The sequence below is a fragment of the Archocentrus centrarchus genome, chromosome 8, assembly GCF_007364275.1.
Source record: "Archocentrus centrarchus isolate MPI-CPG fArcCen1 chromosome 8, fArcCen1, whole genome shotgun sequence".
In the NCBI taxonomy this organism is placed as follows: Eukaryota; Metazoa; Chordata; class Actinopteri; order Cichliformes; family Cichlidae; genus Archocentrus; species Archocentrus centrarchus.
In genome coordinates, this window is record NC_044353.1 from 7,092,847 (window position 1) to 7,106,357 (window position 13,511).

Genomic DNA, 13,511 nt, shown 5'->3' on the forward strand with positions numbered 1-13,511 from the left:
GCAAAGTTGAGCAAATCCAAATATATTTCAATTAGGAGAGATCACTGGGAGAAACTGAACAAGATTTATTGACAATATAAATAGTTGTTTGGCGGTTAGACTCCAATGGTCCAGTGAAGCTGAAGGGAATCCCAGTAGAGATGGGAGTTAGGCAGGACCCTCCGGAGTCTAGACGCTGGTGGTGGTGGAGACTAAGATGGAGGCTTGGAAGGAGCTCTTGGGTAGTGAAGAGGAGGGAGTGGTGTTACATGAATGAATCTGGAAGGGAGAGTGACAGATAAGCAGTGATATTTAAAGCACACTGAGCGGAGGCTGGTTGGCTCGAGGAAGGCGGGGAGAAAGATGATTGGACTCGAAGAGATGAGGTCAGCATTGAGTTTGACTGTGTGGGAAAGTGGAGGTGATGAGAGAGAAATGGCAAAACACCTGGGAAAGAAAGTGGATGAGTGTTTTCAGATCTTCCTTATTGAACCTATGCCTAAGCTTCTTATTTAGTGCAATAAGAGACAAATAAAAAAAGATGACCTTCAGAGACACTGGAAAATTTTCAAGTATCCATCCATCCATCCATCCATTTTCTTCCGCTTATCCGGGGCCGGGTTGCGGGGGCAGAAGCCTAAGCAGAGAAGCCCAGGCTTCCCTCTCCCCAGCCACCTCCTCCAGCTCATCCGGAGGGACCCCAAGGCGTTCCCAGGCCAGCCGAGATACATAATCTCTCCAGCGTGTCCTGGGTCTACCACGGGGCCTCTTCCCGGTGGGACATGCCCGGAACACCTCACCCAGGAGGCGGCCAGGAGGCATCCTAATCAGATGCCCGAGCCACCTCAACTGGCTCCTTTCGATGTGGAGGAGCAGCGGCTCTACTCCGAGCCCCTCCCGGATGGCCGCACTCTTCACCTTATCTCTAAGGGAGAGGCCAGCCACCCTTCGAAGGAAACTCATTTCTGCCGCTTGTATTCGCGATCTTATTCTTTCGGTCACTACCCAAAGCTCGTGACCATAGGTGAGGGTAGGAACGTAGATCGACCGGTAAATCGAGAGCTTCGCTTTTACGCTAAGCTCTCTCTTCACCACGACGGACCGGTGCAGCGTCCGCATCACTGCAGAAGCAGCCCCGATCCGCCTGTCGATCTCCCGTTCCCTTCTCCCATCACTCGTGAACAATTTTTCAAGTATCCCTGTGAGGAATCCGAGTACAAATCACAAGCAGCAAACTGTACCATTCCTCTTAACATTCACACAGGCCCACCCCACAGTGGAAAGACAGCCCTGGCAGCTAAGATTGCAGAGGACTCACAGTTCCCCTTCATTAAGATTTGCTCTCCAGACAAGATGATTGGAAACTCGGAGATCTCCAAGTGCCAGGCAATCAAAAAGGTAAGTGCTGCAGAGTCTTTTTAACCTTACACCATTTTATCAATCAAATGTTTACATTTAAAATGATATGTTTAGTTGTAGTTTCCCATCCGTTAACGTCTTTGTGCCTTTATTCTTCCTCTGTGTTTCAGGTCTTTGATGATGCTTATAAGTCTCAGCTCAGCTGTGTTGTAGTGGACGACATTGAGCGTCTGCTGGACTACGTGCCCATTGGTCCGCGTTTCTCAAATCTGGTCCTTCAGGCTCTGCTGGTGCTTCTCAAGAAACCTCCACCAAAGGTCAGAGTTCATCTGAAAGCTGTATACACACTTTAATGTTGTCAGCAAACCTCATGAAAACAAGAAAAACTACAAACTCACCTGTGCCACGTAGCTCAGCTGTCCAAAAAAGTAAAAACCTGAGTGAGCAGCAGTCTTTTATTTGATGTGTTCCTTCATTATTGGGCTTTAGTGTCTGTTTGTTTGAGCTCTATAATGGACTAGCAAAATTTTTCTGGATAATTTAGCCCAATGTGTCATATTTCATACATGAGTTTGAGACATCATCAGTGTGATATTATTATTATTATTTTTTTTTCTCCTTAAAAACAGAACCCTGCAAGGAACATGGGAGGGGGGGAGAGGAGGAAAAAAAAGATGTACTTTTGCGAGATTTCGCAGAAGTGAGCTCAGGAGTGCTGGAATATCAGTTTAATTAGTTTTGTAAAAAGGTGCTAGCTAATTCCTCTGTTTATATGCTTTGTGCTAAGGTAAGCTAGTTACCTCTTAGCAAACTTCCCAAATTTTGACCTATTTTTTTAGCAGCAAATGCATGTTATACATAATGAGGTATTATATAATGAGGTATTTCATATTAAGTGTTTTTCAGTCATGTTGTGGGATTGCTGTAGGTTACAAAGTCTCTTCAGGCAATGGGCATAACAGTTTGTTTTAATAAAACATGTTGCTTTTTGTGAAAGCTTTTGTGACATGGGGTAAATAATTACACTCAGAAAATAAATATATACATATTACATATAAAAGTATAATCCACATTATGCTTGCAGACTTAATTAGAAAATGAACCTGTAATCAGCACAGAAAATAACCGGATACATTTCCATAATATTTGGTGTAATCAACAACGTACAGAAACGAGTCATTTAAACCTCCTGCAGGGCCGGAAGCTGCTCATTATTGGCACCACCAGCAGGAAGGATGTCCTCCAGGAGATGGAGATGTTAGATGCTTTTAGTACCACCATCCACATCCCCAACATTTCTACTGGGGATCAGCTAATTGATGCCTTAGAGGTAAGATATTACCATTTTTTTTCACAGACACAGTGCCACGACGTACACACAAAAAAATCATGTTAATTTTTGGGTAATCACATTTACATATCTGAATGCTTGAAGGTGAAACTAATCACAGTTGTGCACTTGAACTAGGACACAAAGATGAAGGTACTGAATTATACTTAACCAACCCATGCACATACAAAAATCTGCAACATGTGTGGAAGAAATTACATAACCTTCATTCACGACACTGGAAAAAACAGGCTAGCTGCTAAAGCTTAATTAACAGGAGGTTTTTCAGCAGCTCACACCAGAGGCTTTAAATGTGCTGCTGAAACTCTCAGACTTCTACTTTAATTGGCGCTGTTGTCTTTGCAGCTACTGGGAAGCTTCACCGACAAAGAGCGGGCCAGCATCGCGCATCAGCTCAAAGGGAAGCGGGTCTGGATAGGCATTAAGAAACTCCTCGTGCTCATCGAGATGTCGCTGCAGGTATAGAAGCAAGGCACCAGATTCATAAAGCATCATGCATGAACAGCAGTGTGACAGACAAGATGGTTGATGGCATAAAGTTTGTTTGGCAATAGGCAGTAGTACTTAACTGGCCAGTTTACTAGTTGAAGCTAGTACCCTTTTCCACCACAACATGTAAGCTGGGACTTAAAGCCTGGATGTTCCTGGACCTTAAGAGGCCTTGTGTGTTCATCACCCAAGACCATATCAATGTTATAAAAATCACTGAGGTTTCGAAGGTTGTTTTTTTTTTTTTTTTGTTTTGTTTTAAAAAAAACAAAGTGCATAAACAAGCTGCTGTTTCAGGTAACTCATGCAGAAGAAGCATTTACTGTCCAAGTAGATTTTATCTGTGGATACAATCGGGCTAACTGCATGCCCCTATTTTCAAGGTTTTTGACTAATCTAAACTGTTGGCTGTCACCATATATTTCGACAGACTTAGTGCACATTGGAAAGAGTTGTAGGGATCTAGTGGAGCTCTGTAATGCCACAGCTTGATGTCACTGTGATTGCAGGACTCAGTGTGAACTTTTTCCTTTTATTTCAACCACTGTTCAGTTCTTCTGTCTCTTCTTCTGCTTTATTTTATCTCTAGATGGATCCAGATTACAGAGTGACCAAGTTCTTGTCTCTGCTCAGGGACGAGGGGGCGTGAGTACAACTGCTCTGCACCAATTACATTAACTTTCATTACCTGCCAACAGCCTCCATCAGCTTAATCCATCTTTTTTTTTTTTTTATTATCATCTCCCTCCCTTTCATTTGTCTATCCCGTGTTTTTTCTAGAATATCAGGATATTGGTAACATCACTGAAAGAGTACATTAAACATGGCTCGTTTACAAAACCCAATAACTCAAGTTTTTACAAAGGTCCAGTTTTGTATTCCCAGATATTTTCCTTTGTGCCAACAGCACAAAAAGGCTAACAATCAGCCACTACGTTTTCAACATTTAACACTAATGGCTTTATTTTGCAATCACCAGGTTGAATGAAGGTGACCAAATCCGAATATAAGCTGTTGGTTGCTCTCGCTGTATTCTGGTAAGGTGAACAACAAAGTGCTGAGACTAGAATCTGAAGATGTAGCTTGCTAGTAAGATATTAGCATGTATACATGCATTTTCCTCCAAGTGCTGTAACAGCTCCAAATCTTTAATATTGTTATGTCAAGTATCACTTTGCCAGTTACATGGAAGTGGTAGATTCTAACATCCTTTAACAAATCAACCAAATATTATTACATGAACATGTGTATTTATACCCTGAGCTAAAATTGGCTGCCATAAGTTTGTAATTTGTAAAAGAAAAGCTCTATTTTAAGTAGTTTGACTTAAAATGTTAATTTAATCCTTTGTCATACCAACTTCACATTCCTTTCATTTGCTAAATAGTGAATGCATGTAACATAACATTTCTAAATGTCATGCATTGAGTTTTAGGCTCCGTTAAACGACGTTTCCAGTGGAAACGGTGTTGTTTTGCCGTTGTAGTTTCTGAAAAGTGACGCCTTTTACCCAGAGATGTTTCAGAAACGATCTCCGTTTACACGGAAATGCAAACTGCTGAAAATGCTGCAGTTCCTATTGCCACCAGTTGGCGGTGTGGATATAGGAGCCACAACCATAGTGCGCAATTGCGAGTGCCCCTGATTCCAAAAAGCATCGTCTTCATACGTTTACACAGAGATTGAGGCCAAAGCATTTCAGAAACGCTCCACTCTGGAGCCCGTTTCCAAAAAGTATCATTCTCACTCTGTTCTTGTGTAAACGGGAGGCCAGAACGCATCAAAACTGTGGCGTTTTCATTTTGAAACAGGGTCGTGTAAACGGGGCCTTACTCACCGTTTCTTTGTTTCACAGTCTCATGGTGTTTAAGTTCATGTTTATTTATCTCTGATTTATTAGAGTTCAAGTTTGTTAGCATATTTTAGCTTTTATATTGAGAATAGAGTGGGCCTTTTAAGGTTTAGGTTAAGTTTATAATGGGTTGCTTGACATAAATTAGTTATTTTGTAGAAGACGATTTATTATTAAATGTTTAAACCCATACCAGATGTATCTGTTACGTAGCTAATGAAAAAGGCAAACATTAGCTTGCTGATATATGGTTCTGTTAGGACAGAAGAGTAAAAGACGTGAAATATGATTGATGGATCTGAGCTGTTGATTAAAATGATTCCTTAATTACTCCTAAAAAAAAAAAAGAAAAAAAAAAAGATCTTATATGCTTCTTAAAAATAATGAAATATACTTTTTTTTCCCCCTCTTTTTTGTTGCTGTATGTAACAGGTCTCTCTTGTAAATGAGACAATAAGTCTCAAAAGATTTTTCCTATATAAAAAAAGGATTAATAATAATAATTTACTGAACATGGACCCCAGTGTTATGGTGGGTGCTGTTTGAAGGGTTAATCTAAAATAGTGGGAGTTATCCAAACCACACTGTAAGAAAAACCTTCCTTCATTCTTCCCTTTCCTAGTGATCGGAGCTTCTATGAGTAGAGGGAACCAGAGGAATGAAACAAGCACGTCGCCATATACAAGCCACCCAGAAATGAGGAAGAAGAGCAGGAAAAGAGATCTTCCTCCAATCTGTCACTACATTTATCTTTGTAACTACTCACCTGGTCCAAGAGAGGAAAAAAACAAGTTCCTCTTTATCTCGGCATGTTTCTGTAGGCAATACCACTGAATCACTTCCGTCCTACTCACCATTATCTTAAGGTACACATACTGACATATCAGAGTAAAGCACTGCAAGTTGTACTGTTAAAAATCTGTTACCTGTATAAAAAAATGCAATAGATAATTTTAAAAAGTGCTGTTTTGTGCATTGTGTGTATAAAAAGGCAAAAAAAAGATGAAAGAATAAGTCATCTATGTTTATAAGCTATACTCTTTGTTGTATTCGTTGCATATCTCTCGTTCGGCTGCAGGTAATTATTGTTCTTAGGATGTGTATCCTCACAAGCAGTATCAGCGGAGCACATGCAAAAAGGGACAAAAATGCCGAAGTATTTTGAAAGGGGCTTTTAGTGAATATGTACTAGCTGTAAAAAAAAAAAAAAAAAAAAAAAAAAAAAAAAAAAAAAAGCTGTTCCATGTGTAAATGTATTCCCTTTAAATATACAGTATGTTTATGTTCTGTAAATAGTATATATAGACAAATCTGAGTATATTAAGAAATTGTCTATTTCAAACTATATCAGTATGATTCTTCTTCCCTGTTGCTCTGGAGATGTTGACTTTACCAGGTTAGTGTAATAGTGAAAGTAAATGTTGGATTGATGGCCGGCCTGTCTGTGTTGTGTACAGTACGGTTAAGTTTAGCTCTCATAGTTTTGGCATCATCAGTGTTAAAAATGACAAAAAAAAAATCTATAAATATATCCTGAACTCTAACATCCAAACCGTTAGGACATCTCTTGGTGGTTCTTTGTGGGATGTGTGGGGAACCCAGCGCTTCGTGTGTCCTGCGGCGTGTGTGTTTGTGTGTGTGTGTGTGTGTGTGTGTGTGTGTGTGTGTGTGTGCATGGTGGAAGGTTGATTGGGATTGGTGTGTGCGTTGTGTGAAGTTTAGCCAGCCGCTGGTTAATTTGCAGGGTTTATTTTCTCATGTGCTCAGTGCTTAAAAATAGAAAGTTCTTGTTTTGTTTGACCATTGGCATCGTGCGTGTATGTGCGTGTGTATGTCAACATGCAGATGTTGCAATAAAAAAAAAAGCACATGTGCACAGGAAGAGCGTTTGTTTTTTCTGGTGTCGTTTCTTTTCTATATGCAAATCCAGAACAAAAAGGCTGTGTGCTCTGAATTAGCAAAATGTGTCAGGTTTACATTTTTATTGGAGTTACTGTGTGTGAGATTTCGCATCCTTGCTAAAACCTAATTACAAGTGCTCAAAGGCAGTTAGAGATTAAATGCTTCATGGTTTAGACTCAAATACCAAGAAAGATGGTAGATGAGCAGAATCAGCGGACATTAAGATTTCAGAGGTATTTTATTTGCAGTGCTCACCATCAGACAAATGAAATCAAGCCACAGTGGAATCAAATGCTAATATTGCTGCTTCTAATAACGAAATGGCTTCCTATAAAGACAAATGAAATTCTACTATATTATAAAACAAGCAAAACAACCATCTCTACAAAAAATGGACCTACAAAAAAAAACTACTTGGTTTAGCAGACATGAGATCAGCAGCAGCACTATGAAATTCAGGAAATGCTAATTGGGCCCATATGGAGAGTATAATATCCTAATAATAAAACATTTAAACGGAGCAGTAAAACAGGATCAAGTCAATCTAGAAGTGATTTTTGGTTGGTTTCCCAGGGTTTTAACAAAAACTTACATTGAAGTAGACATACCCCACTCCTCTTACAGATCATAAGGCTATATATAAGATAAAATTATCCGCCTCTCAATTAGGGGCTCCCCACGCTCAGTATATTGGAAGCTTAACAGTTCATTACTAATGAACGAGGTAGTAAAAAGAGAGGTGATGCGTTTGATTTTTCACTTTTGGTCTAAAGCCAAAAAAGAGGAGCATTTTGGTGTTAACTGGGAGCTTCTGAACTTTGAGCTTGGTACTTTTTTCAGAAAATTCAGTAGTGATTTAGCTGAATCTAGAAAACTCGGAAGAGTTAGTTTGTTTTTTGTTTTTTTTTATTATTTAAACCTTTATTTAACCAGGCAAACAGATTAAGAAAAAATTCTTATTTAAAACATTGGCCTGGCAAAAGGCAAAGCCTTTTGAGGGGAATAGGGAGAATCAAACAAACAGTACACAACAATGACAACAACAAAAATGTGGTGTCAAGGATCACCTGTTTGACTAGTAAAACCCCAGATACATTATCAGAGGAATTTACAAACTAAATTAGATGAACTGTATAATCAGAAAGCTAAAGGTGCCTTTGTCAGATCCAGAGCACGATGGCTGGAGGAAGGACAACAAAATTCTCACTACTTTTTCAATTTGGAAAAACATTGCTCCAAGATTAACAGTCTCAACAAGCTAAATGGGAATAGGATGCTTCATAAGATATTCGTAAGATAATCTCCAGATACTGTAGTCGATTTTATTCAGAGCTAAACAGTTCAAAATTTTGCCAGAGGTCAGCCGATGCCTTTCTGAACTCCTGAACAGCTGAAACCGTCACTGAAGATGATGTGGAGCTGCGTGATGTCCTATTAGAATGGAGGAGGTTATAGATGCAATCAATCAGCTAAAAAATAAGTCACCTGTCACTGATGGACTGGTTTCAGAATTTTATAAATCTTGCACAGAAGAATTGGCTCCCTTTCTCTTTGAGGTCTATTTGGAAATTATAGAAAATGAATAACTTCCTCCATCCATGACTCAAGGTTTAACAACACTAATTCCATCTCCATAAAGGAGGAAGTGCAATACTTAGGAATCTCAATAATAAAGGATCAAAGCAAAAGACGCACCTCAAACTTGAATCCAATTATACAGAAAACTCAAAGTAAATTTAGTCAGTGGCTCTTATGAGACTTGTCATTGAGAGAAAGAGTTTTACTCAGCAAAGCAGAAGTAATCTTACGGCTAACATATGCAACCTCGGCTCTGCGCCTCACTGATGAGACCCTAAAGCGGGGATCCTCAAATCCAGGCCTCTTCAGCCACTGCAAACACGCTTTTGTACTGGCTCGTTTTTCCCTGTAAATGTTAGGGAGGTGAACTTGACTTTTTTTAAGGCATGACTCAGCTACATTTCCTGATTCCAGTAAAATTAAAATAGATTAAAGCTGCCATTTGAGCATAATTAGAGAATAACGTGATTTTTGTTTCTGGTCGCTGACAACCACCCGCTATGTTTCGTTAATTAAAAAAACCAACTAATTTTCCAGCTTCTCTGCATTATATAACCCTCCGCTGTAGATGCTCACATCTGGCCGGTAGAGGGTGCTGCGGAGCCGGGCGTAGAGCCGTCCTCGTAGGCTCCACGCCGGCGCTCCTGACCCGCATTCACACGTACAGTACAGGCATGGGGGAGGACCAAGCATAGCGAACTAGTAAACGCTGTGGAGTTCCCTGTGCACACCGTGGCCATGACTTTGGCAGTACCGGGCTGCGGAGTCTCCAGGCACCTTAAAGCGGACTGATAGAGGAGGCTAACACCGGGGAAAGAGGCATTAGCTGACGCCGGCGCCAGTCGGTAAAGCAGCTTTTATGTTTTACGTGTTTGTTCAGCTTGTTTTTTTTTTTCACGTGATAACTCTGCCGTTTAAGGGCTTCATGTTGACGCTACCGGGAGCCGCTTTTACATGAGCAGTCGAGCGCTGTTGGGAGTGACAGTTTAACGCACTTCTGGCGAAAACAAGGGGAAAGCTTCTCCTCGGGGACGCCGGCGCAAGGTGAGCTCTGTCCTCACGTCAACCCCGGCGCTGCGCCGGCCTGCGTAATGCCTACTGTACTTCACCTATGGGGTAACGGGTCGTCGTCCGGCCGGTGCTCTGCAGCTCCCTGACATTCCCAGGGTGGCCTGCACGGCTTCCTTTTACTGTCACTACATTGTGCAAAAGCAGTGTAGGAACCAGTTACTCTGCATTCTGCGGTGAGAGGTGAATGAGGAAAGGGGCAAAAATGTGGCAACTATGTAGTGTGTGTCTGTGCGCGCGCGTGCGTGTGTGTGTGCTGTGACACGTCCACAGAGGTCTGGCTGTCCGTGTGCGTTTAAGCGTGCCAAAGTTTGCCCGATAAGCTGCTGGAGGCTCGAGAGTCATGCACGTGTCATAGTGCAGTTATATATGAAATGTGGCTCCCAGCCTATAGCTGCTCTTACAGGGAGCGGCCTGGTATGTGTGTTTGTGCCATCATGCATTGGGATGGACATATTGGTATTACCGTGTTACCAGCAGTCTGCTGTAGTCTCTGTAGTGTGTGTGTGTGTGTGTGTGTGTGTGTGTTTTTTTATTGATGATATGATTGCCCTCCAAGCTTCCATGATCATTTGCTGTATATGTGGATCAGTCCAAAGCTATAGCAGACACCTTGGAAAACAGATACAGTGACTTTAGTTATTTATTGATACCAAGTAACAACTTATTACTGTTACATCAATAAGTCATATTCCTTACCTTGAAAAAAACACTGAGTTAAAACTGCTTATTCACAAGAGGTCACCGCAGCAGGTAGCTCCACATGTTTGATCTGGCAGATTTATTTATTTATTTAAACCCAGACGCCCTTCCTGATGCAACCCCGAAGGGATTTGTATCAGGGATCTGTCACTTGTTAGGAGAATGTGTAAACCACTTCCCTGAGGAAAATTACTTACTGCAGTGCAACACCAGCCTCACAAATGATTCAGTGATTCATATCTTTGTAAAGTATAAACAAATAAACACATACTATAGACTGCATGGGTGTATTTTCACACCTCAAAGTTCAATGCTGGCAGGTTAGCAGGCTGCATTCATAGACTGTATGGGTGCACCACACAGACAAAGACACCTGCTTCAGTGGTCAGAAGTGATGCCTAGTAGAAGCTGCCGGCCACAGCTTGCCCATGTTGGCACACCCGTCAGTCAGAGCAGCCGCATCCTTAACTTTAAGCGTTAATGTAATCCAACTGGGTGAGTTATAGAAACATTTGTAGCATTAGAGCGGAGGAATTAAGACAGATAAGATGCCATTCACCTGCTGCTTGATCAGTGTTTCTCTGTTGTGTCTCATCAGTTCTTGTGGCTCCTGTAAAGGGGGTGGGGAAGGGCTGAAAGACTTTAGGAATCAAATAAACCACAAAAACAGCCAGAAAAACTGGCATCAATGTTCAGACAAATTATTTCACCATCGCTGTGTCCGTACTGGGAAGATTTAGTCCAGCATCAAGCATCTCCACAGCAGACTCCCTGCAGACATTTCATCTGTCAGCATGTAGTATTCCTTAAGTAGAATTAAAGTGATGTTTTACCCACATTTTTACTCATTTATCATTCTTAAATAAAACACTGTCAGAACGACAGCTGCATGAGAAACATAAATTAATACGGAACGGAAAAAAACAATATTTCCCCGGAGTGCAAAATCCAGACCTACATGCAATTACATAGGAAGCAGTCTTGAGTTCTTTCAGTTATGAATTTGGTAGCTGGTGGTTTTTATTAGTTTCCCCTCAGCTATAGCTGCACCTCAGTGCCACAGTTTAATAAATCCTTTCAAGGGTGCCCTTCATATATGTTTCGTGAGTGCAACGCAGCTGGGAGGATTTATTTGTATAAAGAGCTTTTTCAAGAATATTGCCGTTCTTAGTCCTTGTAAGGGAATGAAAATGAATGGATGGAAGGAAGGAAGGAATTACAAAGCAAAGGAAGGCCATGTAAATTTAAGTGTGTGCACACATACAAAGCTTTAATCCCTGCCAGCAGCTACAGGTGTCCTCTTTTTGGCATCCTCGTTCTCCCTCCTCCGCTGCAAGGCCAGCGTCCTTTTCTGAGGTTCAGGGTTAATGTGCAGCAAGCGTGGGGTGGAGGCAGGGTGGGTGAGGAGGAAGTGACCCAATGCCCATCCACCCCCTCACCCACCCATCCATTCAACCTCAGCATGAGAGTCGCTGAGTGTGTTTGTCTGAGTTTGGTTATGTCATGTGTGGAGGCAGCCATTGCCCCAGTCCTCTGAGGTCCCTCGGTACGCTCGTATCACACTGATGTGGACGGCAGTGGGGGGGGGTTAAGCTTCGACATGGACCGGGCAAATACTGTTTAAGTTTTTCTAATGTAGGCTGTTAAAAGAAGATTCAGAATTTCCCTGCAAGCAATATTTACATGGACAATCTGGAGGTAGATGTGTTTCAGACAAGAAAATGACAAAAGAGTCACAACTTGAGCTTTTATATCAGTGTTACTCTGAAATAATAATTCAGAACCAGCCAGTCTTCTCTGAGAGCACAAAACCACTAAATGTCATTTTGTTGATTTTTTTTTTTTTTTTTTTTTTTTTCTTGAATCATTTAATTTGGTCCCGGCCGCTTAGACCTTTAGATCATAAATATAATAAATGTCCAATAATAATATCATGTTAAAACAAGGTAGTCACAAAGTCAGCATACATCATTTTATTTTAATAAATTTGTCATTGTAATATGACCAACTGGAGCTAATTGGCACCATTTTTAAAAACAACTATCCAAAATGAATAAAAATGAATTATTAGCAACTGATCATTCTCAGGGGAGGTCTGTAGTTGGAAAAGCCATCCTTTATTTATGGATTTTTATTCATGCTTGACCTCAAAGATCATGAATGTTTCAGCTGACCTCAATCCAAATGTGTGCACATACAGCTGGATAAGCTTGAATTTCAGTTAGGCTTCTGCTGATCATAAACATAAAATAATTTGGTGTTCATTTTCACTGCAAAGCTCTTGTACATTTTATTCTCTATAAATGTTTCCTGTTGTGTACAGCAGCAAGCTTTTGCGCCTCCCTAAAAGCTCAAACTCACTCGCTGTTTAGTTCAGCTCCATCCGGGATGATTAAAATAAGAGCCTTCGGTCAACAAGATTTTTAAGCTTTTAGCTTTCCGATGTTTAAGTTCACGAGTAATTATTTTAAATAACTGAAATTACAATATTGACCAGAATAACTGATTATTTCATATTGCCATAATTGAGCAGCCTTAACACAAATTACATCAGTGAGCTCAGATTTGTGTTCCTCACAAAGTGAAAGGAGTGTAAAATACGCAGACCAGGTGCTGGTAGTTTTATAGCAGTTTATGCATCTTTTCCTTCGTGCAGAATCTTTACGCCTCGTGTAACAAACCATCTTAAACGTCCAGCTTAAATCAGTTTAAGGGAAACACTGTAACAGATTGCGGATGGCTTTGTTCTCTTTGAAGGAAAGAAAAAAAAAGGCTAACAGAGGTTGCCAAATATACTTTGGCAACCATTAGCATACCTGGGCAGCAGCCCAAGTATAAAATCTGTGTGAGGAAACTGTTTTCTAAACTTCATCAGTCCTAGTTTGGCTTTTTTTTTTTTACTGCAGCTGTTGTTGCTTATTGACCAGCTTGTGACGCATATGAAATGATGTAATTCCACATAGTGTGTATACAAAGAAGGTTTGTATTTATGTTGATTTGGAGCAGGGATCCTCAAATCCAGGCCTCGAGGGCCGGTGTCCTGCAGGTTTTAGATGTGTCTCTGCTTCAGCACACCTGAGTCAAATATAGAAGTCATTAGCAGGACTCTGGAGAACTTGACTGCACACTGAGGAGGTAATTCAGCCATTTGATTCAGGTGTGTTGGATCAGGGACACATCTAAAAGCTGCAGGACAGGGGCCCTCGAGGCCTGGATTTGAGGATCCCTGAT

General features: G+C 41.0%; 2 protein-coding genes across 4 annotated transcripts in view; both read left to right on the plus strand.

The window, feature by feature from the left end:
• The window catches only part of LOC115784248 (vesicle-fusing ATPase), a 48,288-nt gene extending 42,022 nt beyond the window's left edge, over positions 1-6,266 (plus strand). For 2 of the 3 annotated variants that reach the window (XM_030735400.1, XM_030735398.1), the window contains 7 exons: positions 1,244-1,377; positions 1,509-1,655; positions 2,534-2,668; positions 3,035-3,148; positions 3,768-3,823; positions 4,158-4,215; positions 5,653-6,266. In XM_030735400.1, coding sequence (XP_030591260.1) covers positions 1,244-1,377; positions 1,509-1,655; positions 2,534-2,668; positions 3,035-3,148; positions 3,768-3,823; positions 4,158-4,188 — 617 coding nt within the window. In that variant the 3' untranslated portion in view covers positions 4,189-4,215; positions 5,653-6,266. The remainder of the gene's footprint in view (positions 1-1,243; positions 1,378-1,508; positions 1,656-2,533; positions 2,669-3,034; positions 3,149-3,767; positions 3,824-4,157; positions 4,216-5,652) is intronic. The other variant, XM_030735399.1, reaches the window with a different exon arrangement.
• Positions 6,267-9,245: 2,979 nt separating this feature from the next.
• LOC115784550 (thyroid hormone receptor alpha) overlaps positions 9,246-13,511 on the plus strand; it is a 112,401-nt gene continuing 108,135 nt past the window's right edge. Inside the window, exon 1 of the mRNA XM_030735815.1 lies at positions 9,246-9,355. The gene's annotated coding sequence lies outside the window, so the exon portion shown is untranslated. The remainder of the gene's footprint in view (positions 9,356-13,511) is intronic.